At 41.5% G+C, this 23,177-nt stretch overlaps 1 protein-coding gene across 1 annotated transcript in view; it reads right to left on the bottom strand.

The window, feature by feature from the left end:
* Positions 1-9,568: 9,568 nt before the first annotated feature.
* LOC144522498 (neural-cadherin-like) overlaps positions 9,569-23,177 on the bottom strand; it is a 95,382-nt gene continuing 81,773 nt past the window's right edge. The window contains exons 29-33 of the mRNA XM_078257613.1: positions 22,351-22,615; positions 21,529-21,712; positions 19,556-19,806; positions 11,259-11,413; positions 9,569-10,570 (exon numbers count right to left, since the gene is read on the bottom strand). Coding sequence (XP_078113739.1) covers positions 10,031-10,570; positions 11,259-11,413; positions 19,556-19,806; positions 21,529-21,712; positions 22,351-22,615 — 1,395 coding nt within the window. The 3' untranslated portion in view covers positions 9,569-10,030. The remainder of the gene's footprint in view (positions 10,571-11,258; positions 11,414-19,555; positions 19,807-21,528; positions 21,713-22,350; positions 22,616-23,177) is intronic.

The raw sequence follows: 23,177 nt of genomic DNA, 5'->3' as shown, positions 1-23,177 counted from the left end.
GCAAAAATGTGTGTGTTTCCAAGTGTGCATTGTTTTAGCGTGTGCGAGCATTACATTTTTCACAGCACAACTCCCTTTAGATGTGGAGACAAAGGAGGCTGGCGGCTAGAGTCTAGGCTGCTGAAACATATGTGCCCTGTCATTTATCACGTCTGCTGGTGAAGGAATGAGAGCCCATCAGTGGCCTGGCATTGATCCCTGTATGGGCCAGCCATTGTTTCCAGCAGCACCTGGTGGAGTTCAGTCTGCAGTAATGGGGAGGAGGAGACGCACAGAGAGGGGAGAGGATTAGTTTGGAAAGGGAGGTGTCAACATTTTATAGGCTACTCTTTTTGAGCAGCACTGAATTTGGAACAAAACTTAAGTTTGAATTTTGATATTAGTTGTCTGTTGTTGTATTTCCAATGCATTTTTTCTTCTGTTAAAGTAATAATCCTTGAGACTGAAGTCCTAGCTGATTTAGCAACACCTGTGGTTACTGGTGGTGCAAGTTTGCTTTAATACTGCATGTCCCACAATCCTGAGGGCAACAAACACTCCTTGAGCAGTGGCTTTATCAGGAATACAACAGATTAAGTAGTGCATCTGCTTAAAGTGTAACCAAACAAACACACACACAGTAGGTATGCATAAGTGGGCACTTTGAATCCAGGGCAGGAAGGGCGGACTCCGCCACAACAATGGAAAATAGTATTTAGTATTTTTTATTTTTTTATTTTAGTATTAGTATTTTCATTACAATTGTAGGTATTATAACTATACTTAGTTACATAATGTTGAAGTCAATAAAAAAGGAGCTAAATTACAACCTTAAACCTCTAAGATCATTTTTTTTTTAAACTCAAGATTCAAATGTTTTATTTTTCACATGCTTATACAAAATGTGCAGTTAAAAATGCAAGGTGACATACCTTTGAAGCAGGGCTGAAAAGTCTAGTGTGCAATAAAGAATAAATATTACAATAAGAGTAAAATTAAAATAAAAAAAAGATATATGTATATATGAAATAGAAATAGCAATATATGTGATATAAGTTTAAAATGGTATGCCTTATGCTTTGCCATTGCTAAGCAGTGTGCTCTCATTCTATATACCCCAAATGAAGCACGCGTGATTACAGCTTCTATTTTGATGTCTGAAGCTCTGAAAAGAAGCAGTAATATTTTCACCTGGCTTTGTTTAAAACACATTTGCCTAGTCAGCATTTGTCTGCAGTAATTCATCACACAGGCTTTGAGCTATTGATGGAGCCAGCATCGGTTAGCAGGCCCCTGTCAATGATTCACTCACTAAGCCCATCTGTCAGGCGCCCTCTGCTTCTCCCCTCTTCCTCTCCACCACTGCCGTTCTGCTCAGCCTTCCTCTTCCTCAATGATGAATGCATAAAGACCTTGACAGCCACAAATGGCCACATTCAACACAAGAACACCTCACAGTTTCAGTTGTTGTTATGTAATCCCCCACGAATCGTCAATCAATTATTGTCTCAAAGTCACCTGTGGCGCAGAACAAAAAGCATTTACAACTTTAGAAAAGAAAGGCTGTGTGGGGAGGTGATTTCTGGAGGTGATTGGTAACTATGTGAGTATTCACAGCTTAGCTGAGGATAAGGATCAATAAATCAACTGCTCTCAGAAGCCATCAGGAATGTGCCATTAAATGCTCCCAATACAGTCAATGATAAACTGCGGCCAGAGCATTTCTGGGAGGTGGTGTGGTGCATCCGTGCAGAGCAGAGTGCCGAGCACTCAACCACACAGGGAGGGAATGAAGTATCTATCTGTCAGAGTTTGAAAAGAAACCTGAGGATCTTGATGTGAGCACAGATCAGTGGTGTGAGTCAAAGCTCAGGTGTAGCAAAGAGTGCCATCTGTGGGCAGAGGACAAGAACTGCATGATGGGATGGTGCGAAACAAGTCAGACTCCTGATAGTTTGGACATGCAAAGACTACATCTATCTCTGAGGTTGCAAACTTTATTATTGACATTGGAAAAAGTAGTTGAGAGGTACATATAGTTGCTTTTCTATAATTCATCATAGTTCAGTATATCACACAATCATTGTCAGTAAATGGGGTTAGTCATTGAATTGTAGATGTTTTTTTCTGAGCACTTTTCCATGTTGGCATAAAAGCTGAGCTCAAATTCAATTCTTGAGAAACTTAGAAAAAAAGGTCAATTAAGTGGCAGATTGGCTGGTTTTATGGAAAACAAAAAGGACTTTCTGTACGCTCCCAAAAAATCAGGCTAACCTCTCTTAAGCAAAATGCTAAATAATCTTCCCCTTTTGTAATCTCTCCTCACCCTTTCATAATTTGTGGACAGTCCCTAAATAGTGATTTTTTTTTTTTTACCTCCCAATTATCCAGATTGAGGGGGACATTTTTTTATTTAAACTTTGGTCTACCTCTTTTAGTATATCATCTGTCATTTCTTTTCACGAGAATGACTACCTTCTATCTCTAACCAGTTAGTGCAAGTCTATCCAAAAACAATGACCACACACAAACGTCTGCTTCCTTTTTCAAAGACAATGTTGGAATGGATTTTCATTTCTCTGCCATCTGTCATCTGCCCTTGTGAGAATCTCTGATGGTATGGATTCCCATTGCCCGTAAAAACAGCAGCACGTCTCCTGTTGTGTGCCATAAACCATTAAATATTGTACCATAAAGCAATCCAAAATTCTGCACATTAAATACAGTATAGAGGCATGACAATGCTGCCACTCTTCTCAGTGATTGTCTTGTTTGTTAACAAATGCCCCAGAATGAATTTATTGATGTTCAAATGCTACACGTGGAAAACAATGTCAGCCCATCTCTTACACAAAAACAGGTTTCTCTTACATCCATTTAGGAACAAAAGACTGTAAGTGAGGTGTAGCATAGTCGCTGCATCTCCAGCTGTGCAGGGATCACTGCAGCTTTCACTCACCCTATGAGAGCCCGGCCCCTCAGCGGTGACCCCCTCACATCAAACTTGACTGCTCGTGTCCTGTCTGCACGCCGAGTTGTCGTGTAGGCTGTGTCGCTCTGTCACAAGACATGTCCCACATTTGCAGCCGCCATCGTTGGCCAGCAGGATGAGAGCGTCTGTCAGGAGAGCTGACACGCATGCCACTTTACTGGGCGACTGACAGAGGGCCACGCCGTCACTTCTCCCAGATCTATTGCCTGAGGATAAACACGGACACACAGACACACAGACACACACACACACACACACACACACACACACGTTAATAACACAAGAGTAAACAGAGCTGGAATCTCAGAGAGTGACTGTGTCACCCCTCATTCTTACAATCTCCAGCTGTCACATCAAACACTCTGCTCCCATGTAGCTCCACCTCCAGACTTAGCCCCACCACCTTCCCCCACCCCGCCTTCTGAGATTTTCTCAGAAATGTATCCTGTAGTGCAAGAGGATGCAGGCACAGTGAATCGCCCATCCTGATACTGTGGGCCCTGAGTAAATATTGCCTCAAGCTTTTGTCATTCTTTTAGAACTTCATGTGAAGACTTTGCTCATTTCAGGGTTTTTAGTTTGTGGGAATAGCAGTAAACGCTATACAATTCGATGTACCCCATTACACGTTTACCTAAAGATGGGTGACAAAAACCAACACAGTGTCTTTGTAAGATGTTGGGCCACCATGAGCCTCCGCAATAGCTTCATAGATTCTCCCAATCGCTAAACTCCACTGTAATGGGGTGTTCAGCAGTGGTGGCTAACCATACATATAAAACAATGTTCTATATCTATGTGGCTAACTACATAGGTATATTTACTGAAGTACTTCTTTTTGAGTCCAATTTTGAAGTACTTGCACTTTACTTGAGTGTTTCTTGCTCATGTTAGGTCATACTTCTCTTCAAAGGGAAATACATTTTCACTCCACTATATTAATCGGAAAGCTATAATAACTTAATTTAACTAGTTTATAAAATCTTCCATAAAAAAACATATGATGAGCTTATGAAGCAGAATGCATTGTTATGTACTAAACCTTTACAAAAACGTTTGTCATGTTGGGTCCCCTTGTCATGTTTCAGATGTCTATTAGCAGTGTGAACTGTTAGCAGTTCCACCAAAGAGTGATTTCCCCTCTAAACTTTTTAGATGGTTTCATTTAAATAACTGTTCAGAGCCAAAGAGTTAACGTTCCGTAGCACAACTTTGTTTTCACTTATATCCTCCCCCATTAATCATCTCACGACCCCTCAGACTTATATTGGGACTCTTTGGAGGGGCCTGACCCCTATGTGGGAACCACTGAACTAAATTACCAAACTGTATATAAAGTTGCTAAAATAGTTACAGCTCAACCTGCTCCATCAGTAACATTCTACTTATGCATCAGTGCATAAGTAGGTAACACTATTCTACAACTAGAATATTTTTTTTCTCAAGAACATGCGGGTGAGAGCTGGAAGCTGTTCACTGCTGCTGTTTACAGCTGTGACTGCTGCCAAACAGCATTTTTTTTTCAAATCTTTTAGCGCCACCTACAGGCAAAACTGTATCAAATGCAACAGACTCGTTCAGCATCCCCATCTGTATAACTTTGCTGAATTTGAATACCATGGAATATTACATTAAAGAGATACCTCACTAAATAAGTTGTATGGTGGTGTTTCATTAATGGCCACAAGGTGGGGCGATTGGTGCCATGCTTAAAAATATCATGCACATGCTCATGGAGAACTTGTTTACCAAGTTTTATTTTATTAAAGTCAACAGAATTAAGGAATATCATGTTTTATTGTTAGTGTAGTGCCCCCTATGGGTAGAGTTGTTTGAGATGTTGCACACGTGTGCAATGTGACTGTATGTGCAACTTTCCCAAATTTGGTTGCAATCTAGCATTGAAGAGTCATACTGCAGCAGTTAAGCGTGTCAGGCCAAAGGTTAGGAATTACCCCAAAACAAACTCATAAGGTCTGTTAGGGATCATGTTAATACAATATGTAACAGGTTTGGTGAAGATTAGATGAAATATATGCCAAGAGAAGCAAAAAATGTGTGAACCAAAAAATCCCAAATGTCGGAAACATTATATAGGTGGAAATGTGTGTGAGCCTATTAATCAAATCGGCATCATCCAATGAACAAATTGTGCAAATGTTATTTTGGTACGTCACCTCACCGTTCATGAATTATTAGCCAAAACGTAAAACATGTAATAACTTACCACATGTTGCGCTTTAGATGTTTAAAAATGTTAAGCATTTCCAGATGGGGCAGCTGTCCATAACGTAGGCTAGGAATAGTCTACTTTAGCACCTGTAGGCCTAGTTGTAGAGATTTTGTTGAGACTTTTAATCACATAGACTGCCATTATAAATTGTAATACTTTACCAAATTATGTTACATCACTGAAAGATGCGAGAATATAAACTAATACAAGCATAAATCTCCTGAAGAAAATGTACATTTATCATTAATAATCTACTTAATAATTCCTAATGGAGGATTTTATAGTAAATAATGATGAAGGAACACAAAAAGGGTAAGTAATCATAAGATAACGATGAAGTAATGAGGGACTACTTATTCAGTATTATGTATTACTTTACGTACACAAAAACAGTAACTAATTTTAAGTAATTAGTAATTAATGAGTCATAACTAGTTTTGTGCTGCACCGGAGCTGGTTCAGAGTTACAATTTATGTAGAAAGTGGTCAGTATGATTGATTCACAGATATTCATGAGCTGATCATGGATACAGGATCTCCCAGTCTGTTCTCTAGTAACTAATCATTATCTACTACAAAATCCTCTATTAGGAATTATTAAAACTTGCTAACGATTCATCAATTATCAAAATGTTCCTGATTGGTTCCTCACTCATTTCTCAATTAACTAATTATAAACTAGTCATTAGTTTATCATTAGTTACTCTATAAAATGTAAGGAGGAGACTCATTAAAGGTTCAACATATATTTACTGTAATAAATCCAAAAATGACCCCAATGCGTCATCAGATATTAAGGAAACATGCTATGTTGAAATACTATCTTCTACCAGTATTTTCTCCTTTTGAAATTTCCATTCTGTGACGGAATTTCTGTGTGTTGTTATCAACTGCCCAGTTTGATATACCTGTAAAAACGTGAACCCAGCAGCTGCAGCTATAACGTTAGTACAGCCATGAAAGCAGCAAACAAACAAAGAGGATCAACGGAGATTCTAAACAACCTAAAAATACCGGCATGTTTCTAACAGTTGCGTGACCAGAGACGTTACAAACCCCGGGTAAATATTGGAGATGTATTTGAAAGATGGAGACAGCTTAGAGCCCAAAAGGACGCCGAGTTGGCTAATTTCCTCCTGAACATGTAAGCATTTAGCTTCAGGCTAATTTATCACGGCTACAAGGTACAGGCATTTTATGTAATTTCAACATTTGTGTACTCCCATTGAATTATATAGCTAGAGTACTCGAGTTGGTTACTCGCAAAAACAATTGAGACACAGCCAGTAAAGTGATCCCGACTGGTCCTGGCTAATGCCGCCATGCTAGCCCCTGCTAACTGCTAACGTTACCAGAGGACCAGGCAAGCGCCTGTTTACAACGTGTAGCCTGTTCAGCGGCCGTAGCCGACAACGGTGAGTTATTTTAAACCAAGAGAGGGGGGCTGTAAATCGGGAAAAGAGGACCATGAGTTTGCAGTGTGTTTAGCGATTGTTGCCGTAATTCTAAGCCAATAAAGTTCGTTGGCTTAGTTGGGTGGAGAGGACGACAAGGTAGTGTTATTTTTAGCGGTTCTCACCGTAATTCTAAGCCTCTGTCCGTCGGGTGGAGAGGACGACGAGGTTGTTGTGTTTTTAGCGTTCCTACCATAATTCTAAGCAGAAAAAGTATGTCTGTCAGTTGGGTACAGAATAGAGGGCTGCATTGGGATTGGCCCAACGCAAATCTCGCAGGAGCGGGCGGTTTTAACTTTGCTGCGGGCGGCTAAAAAAAACACTGCGGGATCTGGATGTAGCCTGGAACCCCCCCACGCCAGCAGAAACCATAGATATACATATATACTGACTGAGTATATACTGTATAGCCAATCTATGAGCAGACACCAGCATGTCTGAGCCTCCCAGGACGGGGGAGCTCCGAGCCAAGGCTCCGTCCACCGTCCGACCGCTCCCTCATCCTCGGCTCCTTCCTCCCCGCCTAACAGCAGCAAGCACCTGCCTTCTTTGCCTGCATCTTCTCCCTATTAACCTATAAAATGACGTGTTTTCTCATGCGGGACGGGAGAAGACACAACATCAATGCATCTCTATTATTGTGCGGGCATAAATTCTCAGAGTTTTGCGGGTGGGAGTGGACATACACATTGCGGGAGCGGGCGGGAGTGTAACACACATGTTGCGGGTGCGGGCGGTAATGGTCAAAAATTTGCCGGGAGCGGGATGAAGAAAACAGAACTCTGCGTGAGCACGGGCTTTCATGTCAATATAGCCAGCATCTAACATTAGCTACTCCGCTGTGCTGTGAAGTAATGTCTGGCTATGTGAGACCAGCGTCGAGCAACATTGTTATGGATGCTGCGGTCTCAGCCTGGCAACCTCCATGAACTTTGAGTCTGGAGAGGATGGGGCGAGGGAGACGACTCTCCAGTATTTTGAATTTGTACTGCAGTAACTATTTTCAACACTAGCTGTCAATATTACATATTGCACCTTTAACTAAGGGTTAACTAACAGTTCCTCATTTGTTCCCTGGTAACTACTCACAATGTTGTGTACCTTAAACTATAAAAAGTAAAAAGGTAACCCTTTTACATTTTTTGTCTGCAATAACATTTTTGTACGTGTACTGGATGTGAATGCAACACATTTTCTAAACTGTGGTTTTTGTACGTTGAAATATCTGAGCACTTCCACCAGTGGTGTTTGTCTGATGGTGTTTAACATGTTGGTCCAAAATCTGCCATAGGTGTTCAGTTGGGTTGAGATCTGGTGACTGTGAAAGCTATAGCTTATGTAACACTTCAATTCTGTACTAATCAAACCATGTCAAGTCTCTCGCCTCATTCAGGTTTGGTCACTGTACTTGTCCCTCAGGTGCTGTTGCAGTTTGCTGGTGTTCACCATGATGCTGCTGCTGCTTATAGACCCACAGTGTCCTCTAAAGGCTGAACAGTCAATAACTTCTATTTTAATTGATATATAATGGTCATCACGTTACCCCTTATTTACTTAGGGTACTTTTTTCAAAGAGCAATGCTCTTCTTTTCAAGAACATCCTGCTCACAGTCACACCTGGAAGCTACCCAGTATAACCACAGACTGATCTGTTGGCTACTGAGCAGCTCCGCTGGACCAGTTGGGGGGTTCAGTCTTGAATCCTGGGAATTTCAAACTGTAGCCTATCAACACTAATGCAGCCAAAGACCTGGAAACAGGTATGCATGCAGCACCGAAGCCCCATTTACAGTTTGGTTTTGAATTCAAGTTTAGACTCTATTATGTAACTGCTTACACTAGTAATAAGTAGGAAATACTGCAGTAAGTGAACTCTGCATTTTCAATGACCACTCATAATGCATACGGTACTTGAGCAACTTTTAATAAATTGTAATGAACTCGTTCAAGGATCCTTAGACCCCGCTTTGGGAAATCACACATGTGTGTGTGTGTGTGTGTGTGTGTGTGTGTGTGTGTGTGTGTACTGTAAAACTGAAGTAATGAGCTGTTGTTTGTATCAGACGTGGTGCCAGTAGCTCGCCAATAGGTGGCAGTGTGCATTCATGCAACACATTTATCTCAGAGCAAATGATAAAACAAAACTGAATCACATGGATAATTGAGTAATAATATGAATAACCACATAGAGAAGCAGATGTACTGCAGCATGAGCGTAGTGTTGGTCTTTGAGCTCACGCAGCGAGGTCTGCTACTTTATACAGCAAGACTCGTATGAATACATGGGGGAAAACCTACAGGGAGTCAAAAGCATCCTCTTTGCCTGCATATCTTTTATGATGCATTATGTTGGTGTGTAGATGGACCGAATACAGACATCAAGACCATCATCTGCTTATGGTGTAGGGCGACCTGCTGGGGCCCCCACCCTTTTGAGTTCATACTGGAGCCTCCCAGAAGCTCAGGTCAGAAAGCTAAAGGCTCTGGACATAAATGATTCATCCTGAACATTGACTTTGCTCTTCTCTCCAGAGGCTCTTGTTGCTGGTAATAGTGAGCAAATAGTGTGCGTGTTAAATAAGAAGATCTGTTCCAGTCTATTTCTCAGTCATCCTAATCACCAGGAATAAAGGCAGATACACTGGAGATACATAGGATTATTCATGTGCAGCGGATAAGAAAGACATCTTGCTTTACTTTGCATCTGCTGAATTTGATGACTTAAAAAAAAAAAAATAATAATAATAAAAAAATAAAAAAAAACAGCCTGGCCAACATTTGATGATGAAAGTTGGCTTGAACTTCAAAAAGTAGAGATTTAACGCTCACTAATGTGAACTAGTGTTTGGACAAGATTAAGCTAGAAATATTATCAAAGATAATTATTTATTTAAAAGGAACTAGATAATACAAATGAAACAAAAACATTTTCTTTTCTTTTTTTTAAACACAAATGATTTCATGAGTCATTAACGGCAACAAGAATTCAGTCCTCTCGCAGGAAACTCATTTGCCGTCTTACTCGCAGACATTACCCTTATGAGTTTTATGACAACATGAATAGCTTTGACACGGGGCGCTTCCGAGAAGTGCTTTCTGTGGAGTAAATACTGTACAGTGCAAAGCCAAGTAAACAATACATCACATCTGATCATTCATTGGTAAACATCTTTTATATCAAAGAACTTAAATGTTCAAAGTTTCATCAATAGTATACAGTACATTTATAGCAGACTTCACATAGACCCTGGCCAACCTCCCAGTCTCAGAGTATTTCACATTTAATTATCTCCCTTTGGAATTCCGCCAGCCGTGCCTACTGATTAGTGTTGCTTTTCTGCAACCTTCAGTTCTGTTTCTCTGAGTGCTGCCTCACCCGCTCTCCTTCAGTTTGTCTTTCTGGCCCTCTGGAGTCTTGGAGTCTCCTCTCAAATCGCTAACCACGGCTCGGAGGGTTTTGAACCTGTCCAGCCGGGTGCTCTGGGCTGCCGGAAGCCTGACTTCTGAACCCTGAGATCCACTGAGGGAGCTGAGGGAGCGCACCGCCGCCAGGCCACGCTCCTTTCCGGACGGACGGCGCGGTGTGGTCATGGTGCCGAGCTCCGCCGGGTGCTCCATGTCCCTGATGACCTCACACAGGTAGCGCGCCAAGTCCTGGCTGGAGAAGGAGAGGGTTTTCTGGGAACGCCGGAAGGTCAGAGGGGACGTCAGGGTTTCTGTCTCTGAGGGGGGGATGGCCAGACGCAGGGCTATAGCTGCGCTGCCATTCCCATTAGACACCCCCTTCTTGTTGTTGTCCTGGGGAACTTTAGTCTGCGGGTAGGAGATGATGCTTTGTGGGTAGCTGTAGCGGAGGGACTGTGCCGGGCTGGGCTGGAGGGAGCGCTGCAACTCCACCATATTAAAGGCATTCTGAGAGACCAACAGAGAGAAAAGCAGGGAATGAAGGAAGCACAGAAGAGAAGAAAAGAAATTGGGTTTTTTCTCCTGTGTAATCTTTTTTGGTATTTTAAGAGATAATGAACAACACCATTGCCACATGACACCAATCTGTGCTCAGAGCAGTGTAGCTAAGTTAGTGCCTCTGCTCGCAAATTAATCTGTTCCTCAGACTAAGAATAAGATCTACTATGTAGGAAGAGATGTTGGCATCAACAGCACCATTGATCAGCCAAGTAATTCATTATCTGATTGCAGAGGGGGTGAAAACTGCTATTACCAGCACTATTAAAACAGAGGCATTAACAGCTATTGGGTCTACTCGCTTAGTTTCAGCTAATTGACTCACATTCCTAGATCTCCAGGGAGCTGATATTTGGTTTTCATTTCAGCACCAACAACTGCCGTTCTCTATCAAATGCCCCGTTTGCTGGTTTAGCTTCTGTCCTATCCTATGTGTATTCTTATCCCTTTTTAAAAAGTCCTGAAATATAGCATGATGACTTTTAAAACGTGTTTAAAAAATGGAAATGAGAACTGAAAGCAGTGCAATGTTTTTGTTTAGTGCTCTATTTACTCTCCCTGCCTTTCTCTTAAATACCAGCGTGTGTGTGTGTGTGTGTGTGTGTGTGTGTGTGAGATTGTGTGCGTGTGTGTTTACCTGGTCCTGCTCCCCTCCACCTTCCTCGTCGTAGTTTAGCACATTTTCCCGGATGTCCTCCCACTCGCCGTGGTGTGCAGACACATGGTACACACCCTCCTTCAGGCCCTTGTGTCTCCTCCAGCAGGAGTAGAGGAACAGGCCCAGCATCAACACTGAGGGGTGCCAGAGAGCAGGTTAACACAGCAGGAGTACACTCACATAATTAAAAGGACATACTGAGCAGTTAAAACACATCTATGGGTGTAAATGAAATTGACAATGTGAGTGGAAAGTGATGATATAAACACTGAAATACTTGGCACTGACTACCATTTGATGGGTTTTTTTTTTCATCAAATGTATAAATAACACCATCCTTCTTAATGAATAGGTAATCCAGACTAAATGGATTTTCCATCACATGAATTTGTCCTGTAAGAACAATCAGATGCACTGACTGTACAGTTAAGGCATACTAATGGAACATACACGGAAAGAGAGGCACCACCTTTGCACCTTTTCCCATTGCTGGTGCATCTCTGTTTCCTGTCTTATCATAGACCACAGTTACTTGGAAACCTATTAACTGGATTTGTTCTCCCAGTAAACGCTGAATGTGGAGAGGAATGCTGCGGGAGCTGAGCAGAAAAGGTCCTGAAGCATACACATCAATCACAGCTATTGTGTGCTGAATTATACAACATGCTGGACTGACCTTTAAAGTCCATTAATCTCAACCAATATTTTTCTCCCATCCCGCTTTCTCTTTCTCCCTTCCTCACTATCTATTTTTACTAGTTCACTCTTCCTTTTTTATCTCTGTAATTCTTTTATTTGTCTCTCTGTATTGGCGCGTCCCTCAGTCTTCCCTCTTCTCTTACCCGCTCATTAAGTCTCTCACGGTTCCTGTTTTTCAGTCCCTCTCTGGCCTCTGTCTTGCCTCAGCTTTTATCTCTCACACTAGATGGGATCCATTTCAACTAGAATGGTTTATATGGTGCGTGCTAAGTATCGGTTTAATTGGAAATCTTCTGAGAAATGCAAGGTAATCACATTAGTCTGGATTTTTAAAGTAATTGCTTTGAAAGATATAATGCACCGATGGTTCTTTGGAGTCACACTAACAGGCAGGTATTCATAAACAAAGACACAAAAAAAACAACTCCCCCGGAGCTAATCTCTGCTAAATAAAAATGCTATCTCAATTAAAAATCATCATCTCTAATTATTCACCTCCTGGAACAACTTCAACACCTCAGCTACTGCACTTTTCTATGCTGTTTTTTTTTTATTTTTTTTATGTTAGATAGAAAAAGAGGGATTGTAAGCTTCCCCACTCGCTCCTCAACTGGCCATCCTCAGTATGGGGTGGGGGACAGAGCTGTATTGATCAGCTGATCCGGCTCATTCACTGCTGTGCCGGAGCGCCCTCGCAGAAAACACCAGAATCTCGATGAGGCCCGGCGCCGACCAAGCGCTGGCCCTCTGTTTCACCCTCAGAATTACTGGCTCAGAGGTGCTGCCTATAGGCCTGCACTCACCTAAACCCTCAGCACCACCTGGGCTGATATTCTACACATAGAGGGAGGGAGTTCAATACACACAACAGAGGGGCTGAAGCGTGCACACACACACACACACACACACACACACACACACACACACACACACACACACACAATTAGGCCCAGGTAAACAAACACACACACACACACACACACTAGTTGCCTTCTGAAAAACTTTGCCCTTATGCCGGCAGCCACTACTGTACTGCCCAGAGTTGTGTGTGTGTGTGTGTGTGTGTGTGTGTGTGTGTGTGTGTGCAGGTACATTTCTGTGAGATCAATATCACTCAGGGTGGAGAACAAACATCACAGTCATTCATCATTCCATAATGCTTCTGCCTCTCTGCCCTCTAACCGTTACTATGAGCAGGGTATTATGATGTTAGCATGGACCGGACTGTGCATTATGAATAAATGACCAGTAAACAACTACAATGCAACTTGATCAAAACACTTAACCCTTTCACTGTAGCTCCAGTCTGGGGTTTATGAGGCAAGAATGAGCTGCGAGGTTGAACATCAATGGGAGTTTAGGGGGAAAGAAAACTGATGAATAAGCAGGGGGAAATGAGACAGATGAGAGATGGGAAAGAGTTGAGAAAATCATTTATTTATAAGTCTTTCACGGAATAAAAAGTGCAGGCACTTTACATGATCGCTTGGCATCCAGAGCCCATATGGGAAGATAATTTATTCTATTCTGCAAAAAAAAAAAAAAAATACAGAATGTCAGATTTGATGCTGGATTAATGAGGTTTGGTCAGACATCACCTCATCTGGCTCTGTCAATAGCAGACGCTCAACTCATATTCTGGTCGGTCTGTTATGGCTTATGTAAAACTTAATAATGGATGATCATTTTAACTTTTAATGCACGTTGAGGCAGAGAAGGAGTCCCCCTTTAATTTAGCACCCAGCTAGCAGTCTTGCTTAGTGCAGCGAGTGTGAGTGTGTATTTATGGTAGTGGTTCCTGTGGTGATGAGGGTCATCATTAAACAACTACATATTGTATAACAACCTGTTCAATAAACCACTGGATTAATTATCTTATTGCCACATATTCAGGACCGTTGATCATGATGTAAAACTTCTTTTTGCTTTCAGGTTGAGAAAAATAATTGTTTAGCTTATTTTATTCACTTTTTCCAAGGTGTGAAAATGTAATTAGTCATCAAAGACAGCTCTTTCCAATCTGAAGTATATTACAGAACAGACGGTGATTCTTTGTGAGGTGAAAAGTCAGCGAGCAGCCGACAGCGGGCGAGCCACTATAAATTGACTGTGCCCTTCTTTAGTTAGCATGCAAGCAACACACGAATGTTCATGAACGATGCCAAGGCCACACTTTATCATCTTTGACTTAATTATCAAATATTGAAGACCGCTTTATGCGTTTCACACTCAAGTGTCAGAATAACTGATGTCCCAATACTAGCCACATGCCCTGGAGGGAACGTTGAGTCAGTTATAGAGGCAGGGACAGCGTATTGAATTGCCCAAGCGTTTTATAAGTCTGTGTCTGACAGAAAGACTCATAAACAGCAATGTGGCCTTACAGACGGTAGTGCAACAACATGCGGGCCACTCACACACATGCAGACACATTTGTCCTTTGTAAGAACCAAAAAAAATGTCCTTAGCTATAATGCCTAAAACTAACACAATTAGCTCATCTCTGTCCTCAGCCTTAACAATGACTTAAAGGGACACTTTCCTGTAGAGCTATCAATGCATATACAGTACATTTAAAAAGGCCCTGCTGGCGACAGATGTGGGTAGATATTACATTTTCATTCTATTAGAGCTTACCACAGCTTATGACACCATCAACCATGCAATTTTATTAGACTGTTTACACAAGTGGGTCATCAGCACTCAAACCATAACTGGTTTGAGTCTAGAGCTGAGGCATTAGCCAGTTCATTGATTAGTCAGGCAACAGAAAATGAATCAGTAACTATTTTCGATAACCGATTAATCATTTCAGTCATTTTACAAGCAAAACGTTGAACAGTCCCTGGTTCAGATCAGCTTTTCTCAATTTATTTTGAAACATTGTGAATTGAATATCTTTGGGTTTTTGGACTATTGATCTGAAAGTTTTTTTTTGAAGATGTCGCCTAAGGCTCTGAAAGATGGACATATTAAGAAAATACAAGATGTATCATTGAAGTGCAGTGTTATCCTAAAAGCAATGTATAGACTAATACACACATAAGCCCTCTTCATCAGACCCTGCCCTCTGCCTGTAGTTGTGCGAGTGCGGGATGTATGCGGGACGTTTATGTCCGTTAGCAAAGACAGGCCAATAACAGCGTGCAGGTTGTGCAGCTCATTCTCATTCCCAACCGCTGCTTTGCCCCACAGTTCATACCGATGCGCAAGTTTTATGACACACACAGAGAAACAGACAGGATGAAGCTCTGCATTCACTCATAATCCGACAATGCACCTTTCTGCAGAAGTGTATGTGTGTGTTTATTTGTGCTTTGGAACATAACCGCTGTGAAACAATCAGAAAATTACATTGTATTCCTCTGATTCACTGATAATTTAATGTAAAGGTATAATATGCAGCATTTTCCTAAAAAAATATAATATATATTTTTATATATACTATACAAAAGTAGTCCCTGTCAATTATCACTTATAACCCACTAGAAGTGTGTGGCGGTGTCTGTATCTGCAGAGACCCTGCCTTCTGCCTGTATTTTCTTCGTATTTTGCAGTGTGTAGGATGATTTTGGGTGTCAGCAAAGAGCCTCTGGGCCCCACGTGTTTCTGTGTAGCCTGTTCTTATTCCAAAGTTCTCTCTCTCTCTCTCTCTCTCTCTCATTAAATGTGAAAATTTTAACATACCTCCCATGATCTGAGGCGCAAAGATGAAATGCATCACTACTGACAGCAGCCATCTAGAGGCCAAAGTGAGACACAGTTATTGTTAGATTGTTATTTTATATGGTTTATAATATTAAATTATAAGCTTTCATTACATTTTAATTATTATATTATGCAGAGTTTTTACATTATGAGTTGCTACAATGCAAAGAAATATAAAGCGGGTTCGACATGCTTTATTCAGCTTAGAAATAGATCTTCGAAATTATTTTTTAAAGGAGTGATAGAATGCAAAACTGATTTTACCTTGTCATAGTTGAATAACGACAACGGGCGAATCGCAACAACGCTGGCAGCTGACGTAAGCATCCCAAATCCTAGTCTTTGTCACGCCCCAACATTTGCATAGGCTACACCACTGACCTGAGGTCAGCTTAGTCTTCTGAAGATCTCCAGGGGTCCGCTATTTAATTACTAAATTCACTTCTGAGACTTTTTTATGCGAGAAATCAACTATGTAGAGGTCAAATATGGGCCGTTTTACGAAAATTGATGGCTAATTGCAAATTTTGTCCGACTGTGTGTCGCAGTTCAGCAGGAGCTCAGCAGGCTACGTGACAGCGGCCGGTGCTGCCTCGCCGCCCGACGTGTCCTACTTCATAGACTCCGGCTCGCTGTGAGCTAGCTGGATCTCCGTCACGAAGGGAAGCCCGCGGCGCTCCATACCCGCGCAAAGTCACCGGTTCTGGGTTACTGGACTACAAAATGCAGAGGCCCTGATGGAGCTCCAGGGCCTGCAGCTAGCCGCGATTCATAGGATTGAAGGGACAGTAGCAGCTAACGAAATCCCTAATGTTCACAAAAATGCATTCAATTGAAATCGGACACCATAGTTAGCTTTATAAGACCTTGGGGTAGATGTTATATAAGTGGCGTGACGAAATTCAAACTGTAAATATACTTTAATTATGCCGAAAGTGAAGCTAACTAGCCGCGATCTGTAAACATAGGATTGAAGGGATAGTAGCAGCTAACGAAACCCCTAATGTTCACAAAAATGCATTAAATTGAAATCGGACACCATTGTTAGCTTTAGAAGACCTTGGGGTACATGTTATGTAAGTGGCGTGACGAAATTCAAACTGTAAATATACGAAAGTTATGCCGAAAGTGTAGCAACAATCTCTTCCCCCAGATTAAGAAAAGCTCTTGTTCCAAATAGAGCCATATTCACAGGTTAGTTAAGGGCCTAATAAAATAGCATTCGGGCAATTTTCAGCCCAACCAATGTTACATACCCTATTAGGAGACCTTAAGGAACAGTGTAAAATACCCTATATAATCATTCTATCACCCCTTTAAGTACTACAGAACTGGAAAAGGTCATCCATGTATTCATACCTTCTCGCTTAAACAAAAACACAATACTCAGGCATCAGTCGTAAAACTCATAACTTCATAATTCAGCAGTTATGCTCTCAACAGGCACTACGAAGAGACCACATAACCCTCAGCTTATACCTATTGATTTCAAGATTCTACTCCTTAACTATAAAGCAGTCGGTGATCGGGCTCTGGCATACATTTCTGAAACTATGACCACTTTTATGTCAGAAAGCAGCCTTAGATCATCCTATAAGTCAGTCTTCAAAGGGAGGTTGTTTCTTTTTCAGTGAAGGCTCTCAAACTCCCACACCCATGGCTTGCCATTTCAGATTTTACTTTGAAATATTTCATAAAAACTTTCACTCTCACTTGATTCTTTACTGCACATATCATAATATCTTATGAACTGAACTTTATATTTCTGCCTTAATCTGGTTAATCTTAATTTTTTTTACAGTTTGAATTTTTTAATGCCAGCTTTTTTTTGCCAACAACACGATGCATAAAGTTTAAGTGAATAAATGAATTTGCCCTTCTTTTTTTGATTTGATGAATACACAATATCTGATAAAAAAAACATATTTTTCCATGTTCCATGTTTTCATAACCATACCTGTTATTCAGCCACACTGAGGCTTTGATTTAATATTTTTACTGGTGGGAGCATCTATCATTTATAATGTGTACTAGCCAATGTGTCAATCAAAGGCCACACTTACAACCCGTCCACTCCACTCTGTGCTGTGCAGACTACACGCTGCATTATAGCTGGGAATGTGCTATGGTTAGTTCTACATTCAGTCAAAAGATATGTCATACATTATTATTATTTTAATTCTTTCAAAAAACCTCAAACATTAAACATCTGTGGTACTCCTGACCAGGGCTGGCAAAACCACATTACCACATACAGTTGTCCTCTGTGGGCAACTGGTGGTTTTTCTTTAATCATAGGATGTAAATAGCAAGCTGGTACAATATCCTCCAGCTAGCATGCATTTTAACAAAATTGTTTGTCCAAATTGAAAGTTTTGAGAGGAGACACAAATATGCCGTTTGCTGTTGTTAATGGCAAAAATGTTTTTGCATTTTGGCACAAAATGTTTTCGTAGATTGCCCTGTTTGCTAATGTTCTTTTTTTGTTGCATGCCGCTCGCTGACAAATCTCTGACCACAGGAATCTTGCCCCATGAGTGTCCATGTAATATCACAACGAGACAGTATACTGTATCTCGCTCTTAGCCTAGACTTACCCTGGAATGAACTTAATTAAAGTAGGAGACATTCAAAAGCTGTCCTTAGTTTGGCAGTTTTTCTTGATGTACAGTGATCACCGATTAAAGCTTCAAACAGTGTACATAGCACCAAAGTGCACGTCATGGACACATTTAGGGGGATTTGGGAAAACAGAAATGTACACAGAAATGTGGAAGGAAAGGCAAGAAAAAACCCATCAAGGCAGTAAAATGAGTGGATGGTGGAAAATAAAATACATTGGACAGATATAAAGTAAGGCTGAGAGGGAAATTGACTTCTGAAGTCAGAGCGTAACATTGGAAGAGACAGGGGACAAAGAAGTGATGAGAAATATAGAAAAACACATAAAGAAACTCCCAGATTCTCTGGGGACTTTTACAGCTTCCCAGTGAATCACAAATTAAGACATACAATGTTTTCCTTCCTGCTTCTCTTCCAGTTTCACATTCTGGTACAACTCAAGAGATCAATACGGCTACAAGATATGTGTACTGTATGTAGATTTCACAGAACTAAACGAGTGGAAAACATAATGCAAGGAGTGTACCATAAAGATGAGAACTATGCAAAGTAAAAAAAAAGATGAACAACGTGATATCATGACTTTGCGTAAACATACACGCCTACTTTCTTAAGCCAAGTGGTGTGTTATCTGCACACATTTTGAGTGATGGTTGACTTTAGGAAACGTGACACACGGGACACGAAGGAAACGTGACACGCGGGACACGATCCCCGGTCTCCTGGGTGAAAGTCCTGTGTTTGGACATACACGGTACTTTCACCCAACATACACGCCTACTTTCTTAAGCCAAGTGGCGTGTTATCTGCACGCATTTTGAGCGATGGTTGACTTTAGGAAACGTGACACGTGGGACACGATCCCCAGTCTCCTGGGTGAAAGTCCTGTGTTTTACCCATCCACCACCCTGGCCAACCTCCCTACGCGGATTTTCGCCCTTCCATACCACTCGCTATGGCAACAATTCACACGCAATCGCAAGGTAATGTAAGTCAATGGAGGCCAAACGGCGTTGATAAACATGCTAAAAAGCGAGTATGCATCTTGATAACACGCCAATAATGGCATACGAATTGGCGTGTCATACATACGCCACTTCATGAGATCAGTCTGATATGAAAGTCAATGAATTGAAGATGAAAAAGGAAGAACGTGGCAGACAAAAACATACAGAGTGCATCCGAAGAGATGATGACATGAGTGTTGGGTTACCACAGGTAGAAGAGGACATATTCGCCATAGCTACCTAGGAAGGCCATGACACAGATACTGATGGCGAACATGGAGCTGAGGCTGAGGCTGTTGCTGTCCTCGTTGTGGATCATGGCGAGCGTCACCTCGCAGTGGCGTCCCCGGTAGCCCTCGCTGCAGCGGCACGAGTAGCGGGATGGCGAGTGAGGCACACAGGTGCCGTGGCGGCACGGCCGGCTGGCGCACAGCGTGTAGACACACACTTTGCCCAGGGAGCTCTCTTTGGTCATGTGACCTGGAGGGCACCTGTGCAGAGAGGAGAGACAGTAGCGTGAAGCAAAGACAAGAGACACTTGGGAAGCAATCAGATAAAAGGAGCACGGAATTCTACAGAGCTATGACACCTAAGCTGACAGTGTAAAAATAAATCCCTCTTATATCAGATTCAAATATATGCTCTTTGAAGGTTACAGAGTGTGGACCGCGGTGTAAAGAAAAAGAGAAAAAAGCAACTGAAGACTGGCTTTGCAGTAGTAGTCCCACGGTATATTTGTATAAAACATCCCCTGAATATCATTCACCCCTGCCCCCTGCTTCTCTCAGTCCTTTGTAACCTGAGGCTGTGCTGCAATCACATAATATGGATATCCACATGCAGTAAAATGTTCCACACTGTTTCAGAGTCTTGAAATCACAGCCAGGAGACTCAGTGGTCCTGCAGAGTTTAAAGGGGCAGCCAAGACTGTGAAAGTCGCTGCTGTTATACACTATTCTCTCATGCTGACACACACAGTGTAACAGGGCTGAACTCAGCCAAGCTGCCATCTGGTGGACACTTTGATTTCTAGTGGGTTGTGAAACTCTGATTCGATGCACAAACGTAGATGCGCAAACTGTCGAATGTAAGTAGTATATCACCTGTATTGATAACCGTATGTTTGATCTTTTCTATGTGCATGTGGATTTATGAATTGTAACCAATGATTTTGTTATTGTTAATGAATGGTTTACTAATGTTTTATAGATCATTTATATGCCGTTATTGAGCTAACTTTAGGGTTGCTAGTTACATACATGTAGGTGAATTATCATTAAGAAATACTCAATTCAACTTTCTAAATAAGCCTTCATGCAAAGGTCAGTAAGTCATATGCAATGATAAATAAATGATACAACAATCCATCCAGTATGCAGTTGTACAGTAAATGTTAATAAACTGTCAATATATGGATTTAAGTCCAGACGCTCTGCAAAAGTCATGATGCAGGAGTACAAAGTACCAGCCCAAGGATTGTTCACAACCCGGCAACTTAAACGTTATTATTAAATAAGCGGAGTGGTAGAGCATTAGTAAATCATTTATTAAACATTAATAAAGTCATTAGTTACAGCTTATAAATCATTTCTAAAGAGTATCTCTTGAAAGTCTCTTGAAAGTATCTCAGAAAGTTGTACCAAACTTTAAAAAAAAGACGGTGAAATAATTTGTTGTTGTTGTTGTTGTATATTTTTCTGCTGTTTTTGAATTGTTTTAGGTTATTACTTGTAATGTCAAGCCCGTTATGTATACATTATGTCATGATTTTCTAGGCTGTTGATATATTGTAGTTTTGGACCAATGCACTTGCAATCTGGTCACAGATGATTTGTCTTCTTTGGATCTTTTTCGGTTATAAGTTGCTTTGAAAGCTCATATACATTCCCAGACCTTGTTTATAGCTGGCAAACTATAATAAATAGCATTACACCTAATGGGACAAGTTAAAGTTCCATTCCAAAATATTATATTAGTCTATCTACCTGCTGTAGGAAATCCATACTGTACAAGAGCGTGGGTCTTAATGTTGTTTCTTATTAACAACTTGCAAGTTGAGTGCTGGCGTTACTAATTTTATTATAAGCAAGGCTATGGCGTGCAGTTATTGTCATTATTACTGAATGTGTAAAAGAGTGTGTACAGAACGTGCCTGCATACTGTCAGGCATCATTACAACCCTGGGTTATTTATTCTGTATTTATTTACAGCACCTGCACTCGTGGTGTCTCCATAGGTCCACGCAGACCAAGGGAGGGGAGCATTGATGTTTCCCGCAGGCGTCTGAAGAGCAGCCGGCGGAGACGCCCTGCAAAGTGACCACCTGAAGCCCCTTTGAAGGCTGCTCCCGACCCAGAGGGATGGAGTGGCCGTTAAATCTCACATCTCGCAAACAGCCTGGTGGGGAGTGAAAAAAAAAGAGGGGGGAGACATAAAAAAAAAGAGTTTACAATGCCAAAAGACACACTAAGACACCAGTCCTCGGGCAAAATCTTTTATGGACACGTATTTACGCCATGGCAGCGGTGTAAACTCAAACACACAGGCACGCACGCATTGACACACATAAACATAAACATAAACAGACACACCTGCAGACCAACGCACACTTGAGCTCTCACACACACAGCCCAAGGCGAAGCTGTCAGCATGGGCTTCTTCTTTTTTTGCAGAATATTTTCTCTGCTGGTTAGTTTGTTCACTCTGTGGGAAGCATGAGGTCTAACACATCATTTAAGTGACTCACTTTCTCTCATCTGCTTGAAACTAAGGAATCAAAACACCTTTGGTCCATAGTTGAGAAATGTAGAAGCATCGGTGCGCGGTAAAAAAAACACTGAATTCTTTATATGTGCATTGATTTTAACAGGTATCCGAGTTAACCGGGTCCACTCCTTTGAGTATGTGTTTTCCAATTCATCTATTTACAAATTACATTAATTCACCTCATCCCATGTTTTTTTTTCACTCAAACATGAATTATTCCGTTTCCTCATTCAGTTCCATTAAACTAAAACCCGTAAGCAGCCACCTACCGAGGAAGCTCCGGTTGTGTCCCGAGGGAAAAGAGTTTCCGAGCATCACCACAGAGGGGTCAATAATGATCTCCTGACTCCGCCCAGGGGAGGCCGTGATCTCTCGTCGCCCCCCACCTCCGTCCAGTCGCAGGGTGAACTCTCTGCCATACCGATCCAGCTCCACCTCATGCCACTCTCCATCACTGACGCGATGGTAGGGCAGGGTCAGGTTGTAGTCTCCATCTCCGAGGTTGTAGAAAACAGCCAGCAGACCCTGAATAACCTGAGATACACAGTGGAGCTTTGCTGATTTGAAATGCAGGCATTCAAACGGACAAGAGAACCTAAGGAGCAAGAAATAAGACTTTTGCATTGATAAAACCAAAACAAGCAGCTGGACTGTTATGTCATCAATCCAACACTATCTGTGTCTGTGAGAATTTCAAGGCTTGGAATGGATGTGTGAATACAAACGTAAAACGGGGTGACACAAATTCTAAAATGACATACCTGGACTCCTGCCATACTGTGCTGTGTTGATGGGCAAAAAAAACCAATCTTGAGCATAACAACATCGTAAGAAGTAGGCCAGCTCCCGTGGTGAAAGAAAAGGCAGCAAAGGTTGGGCCAGACAAGAATTATGAGGATTTAACTACCAAGAACAGACACTCTGGTGATTGTGAACCTGCCATTAAAAAAAAAAAAAACTGGCATGAAAATTTCAGTGGTAAAAATGTATTCAGCAATTTTGCAGCTATGATGCTTTGCAGAGCTGCCGTACACATCGCTGCATGGCAGAAGCCGGAGTGATCCCGAAGGGAAGGGATACAAGAAACAACAATTAT

This window comes from Sander vitreus, chromosome 8 (genome assembly GCF_031162955.1).
Source record: "Sander vitreus isolate 19-12246 chromosome 8, sanVit1, whole genome shotgun sequence".
Taxonomy (NCBI): Eukaryota; Metazoa; Chordata; class Actinopteri; order Perciformes; family Percidae; genus Sander; species Sander vitreus.
Note: the sequence above shows the minus strand (reverse complement) of the source record. Positions and strands in the feature narration are given on the sequence as shown.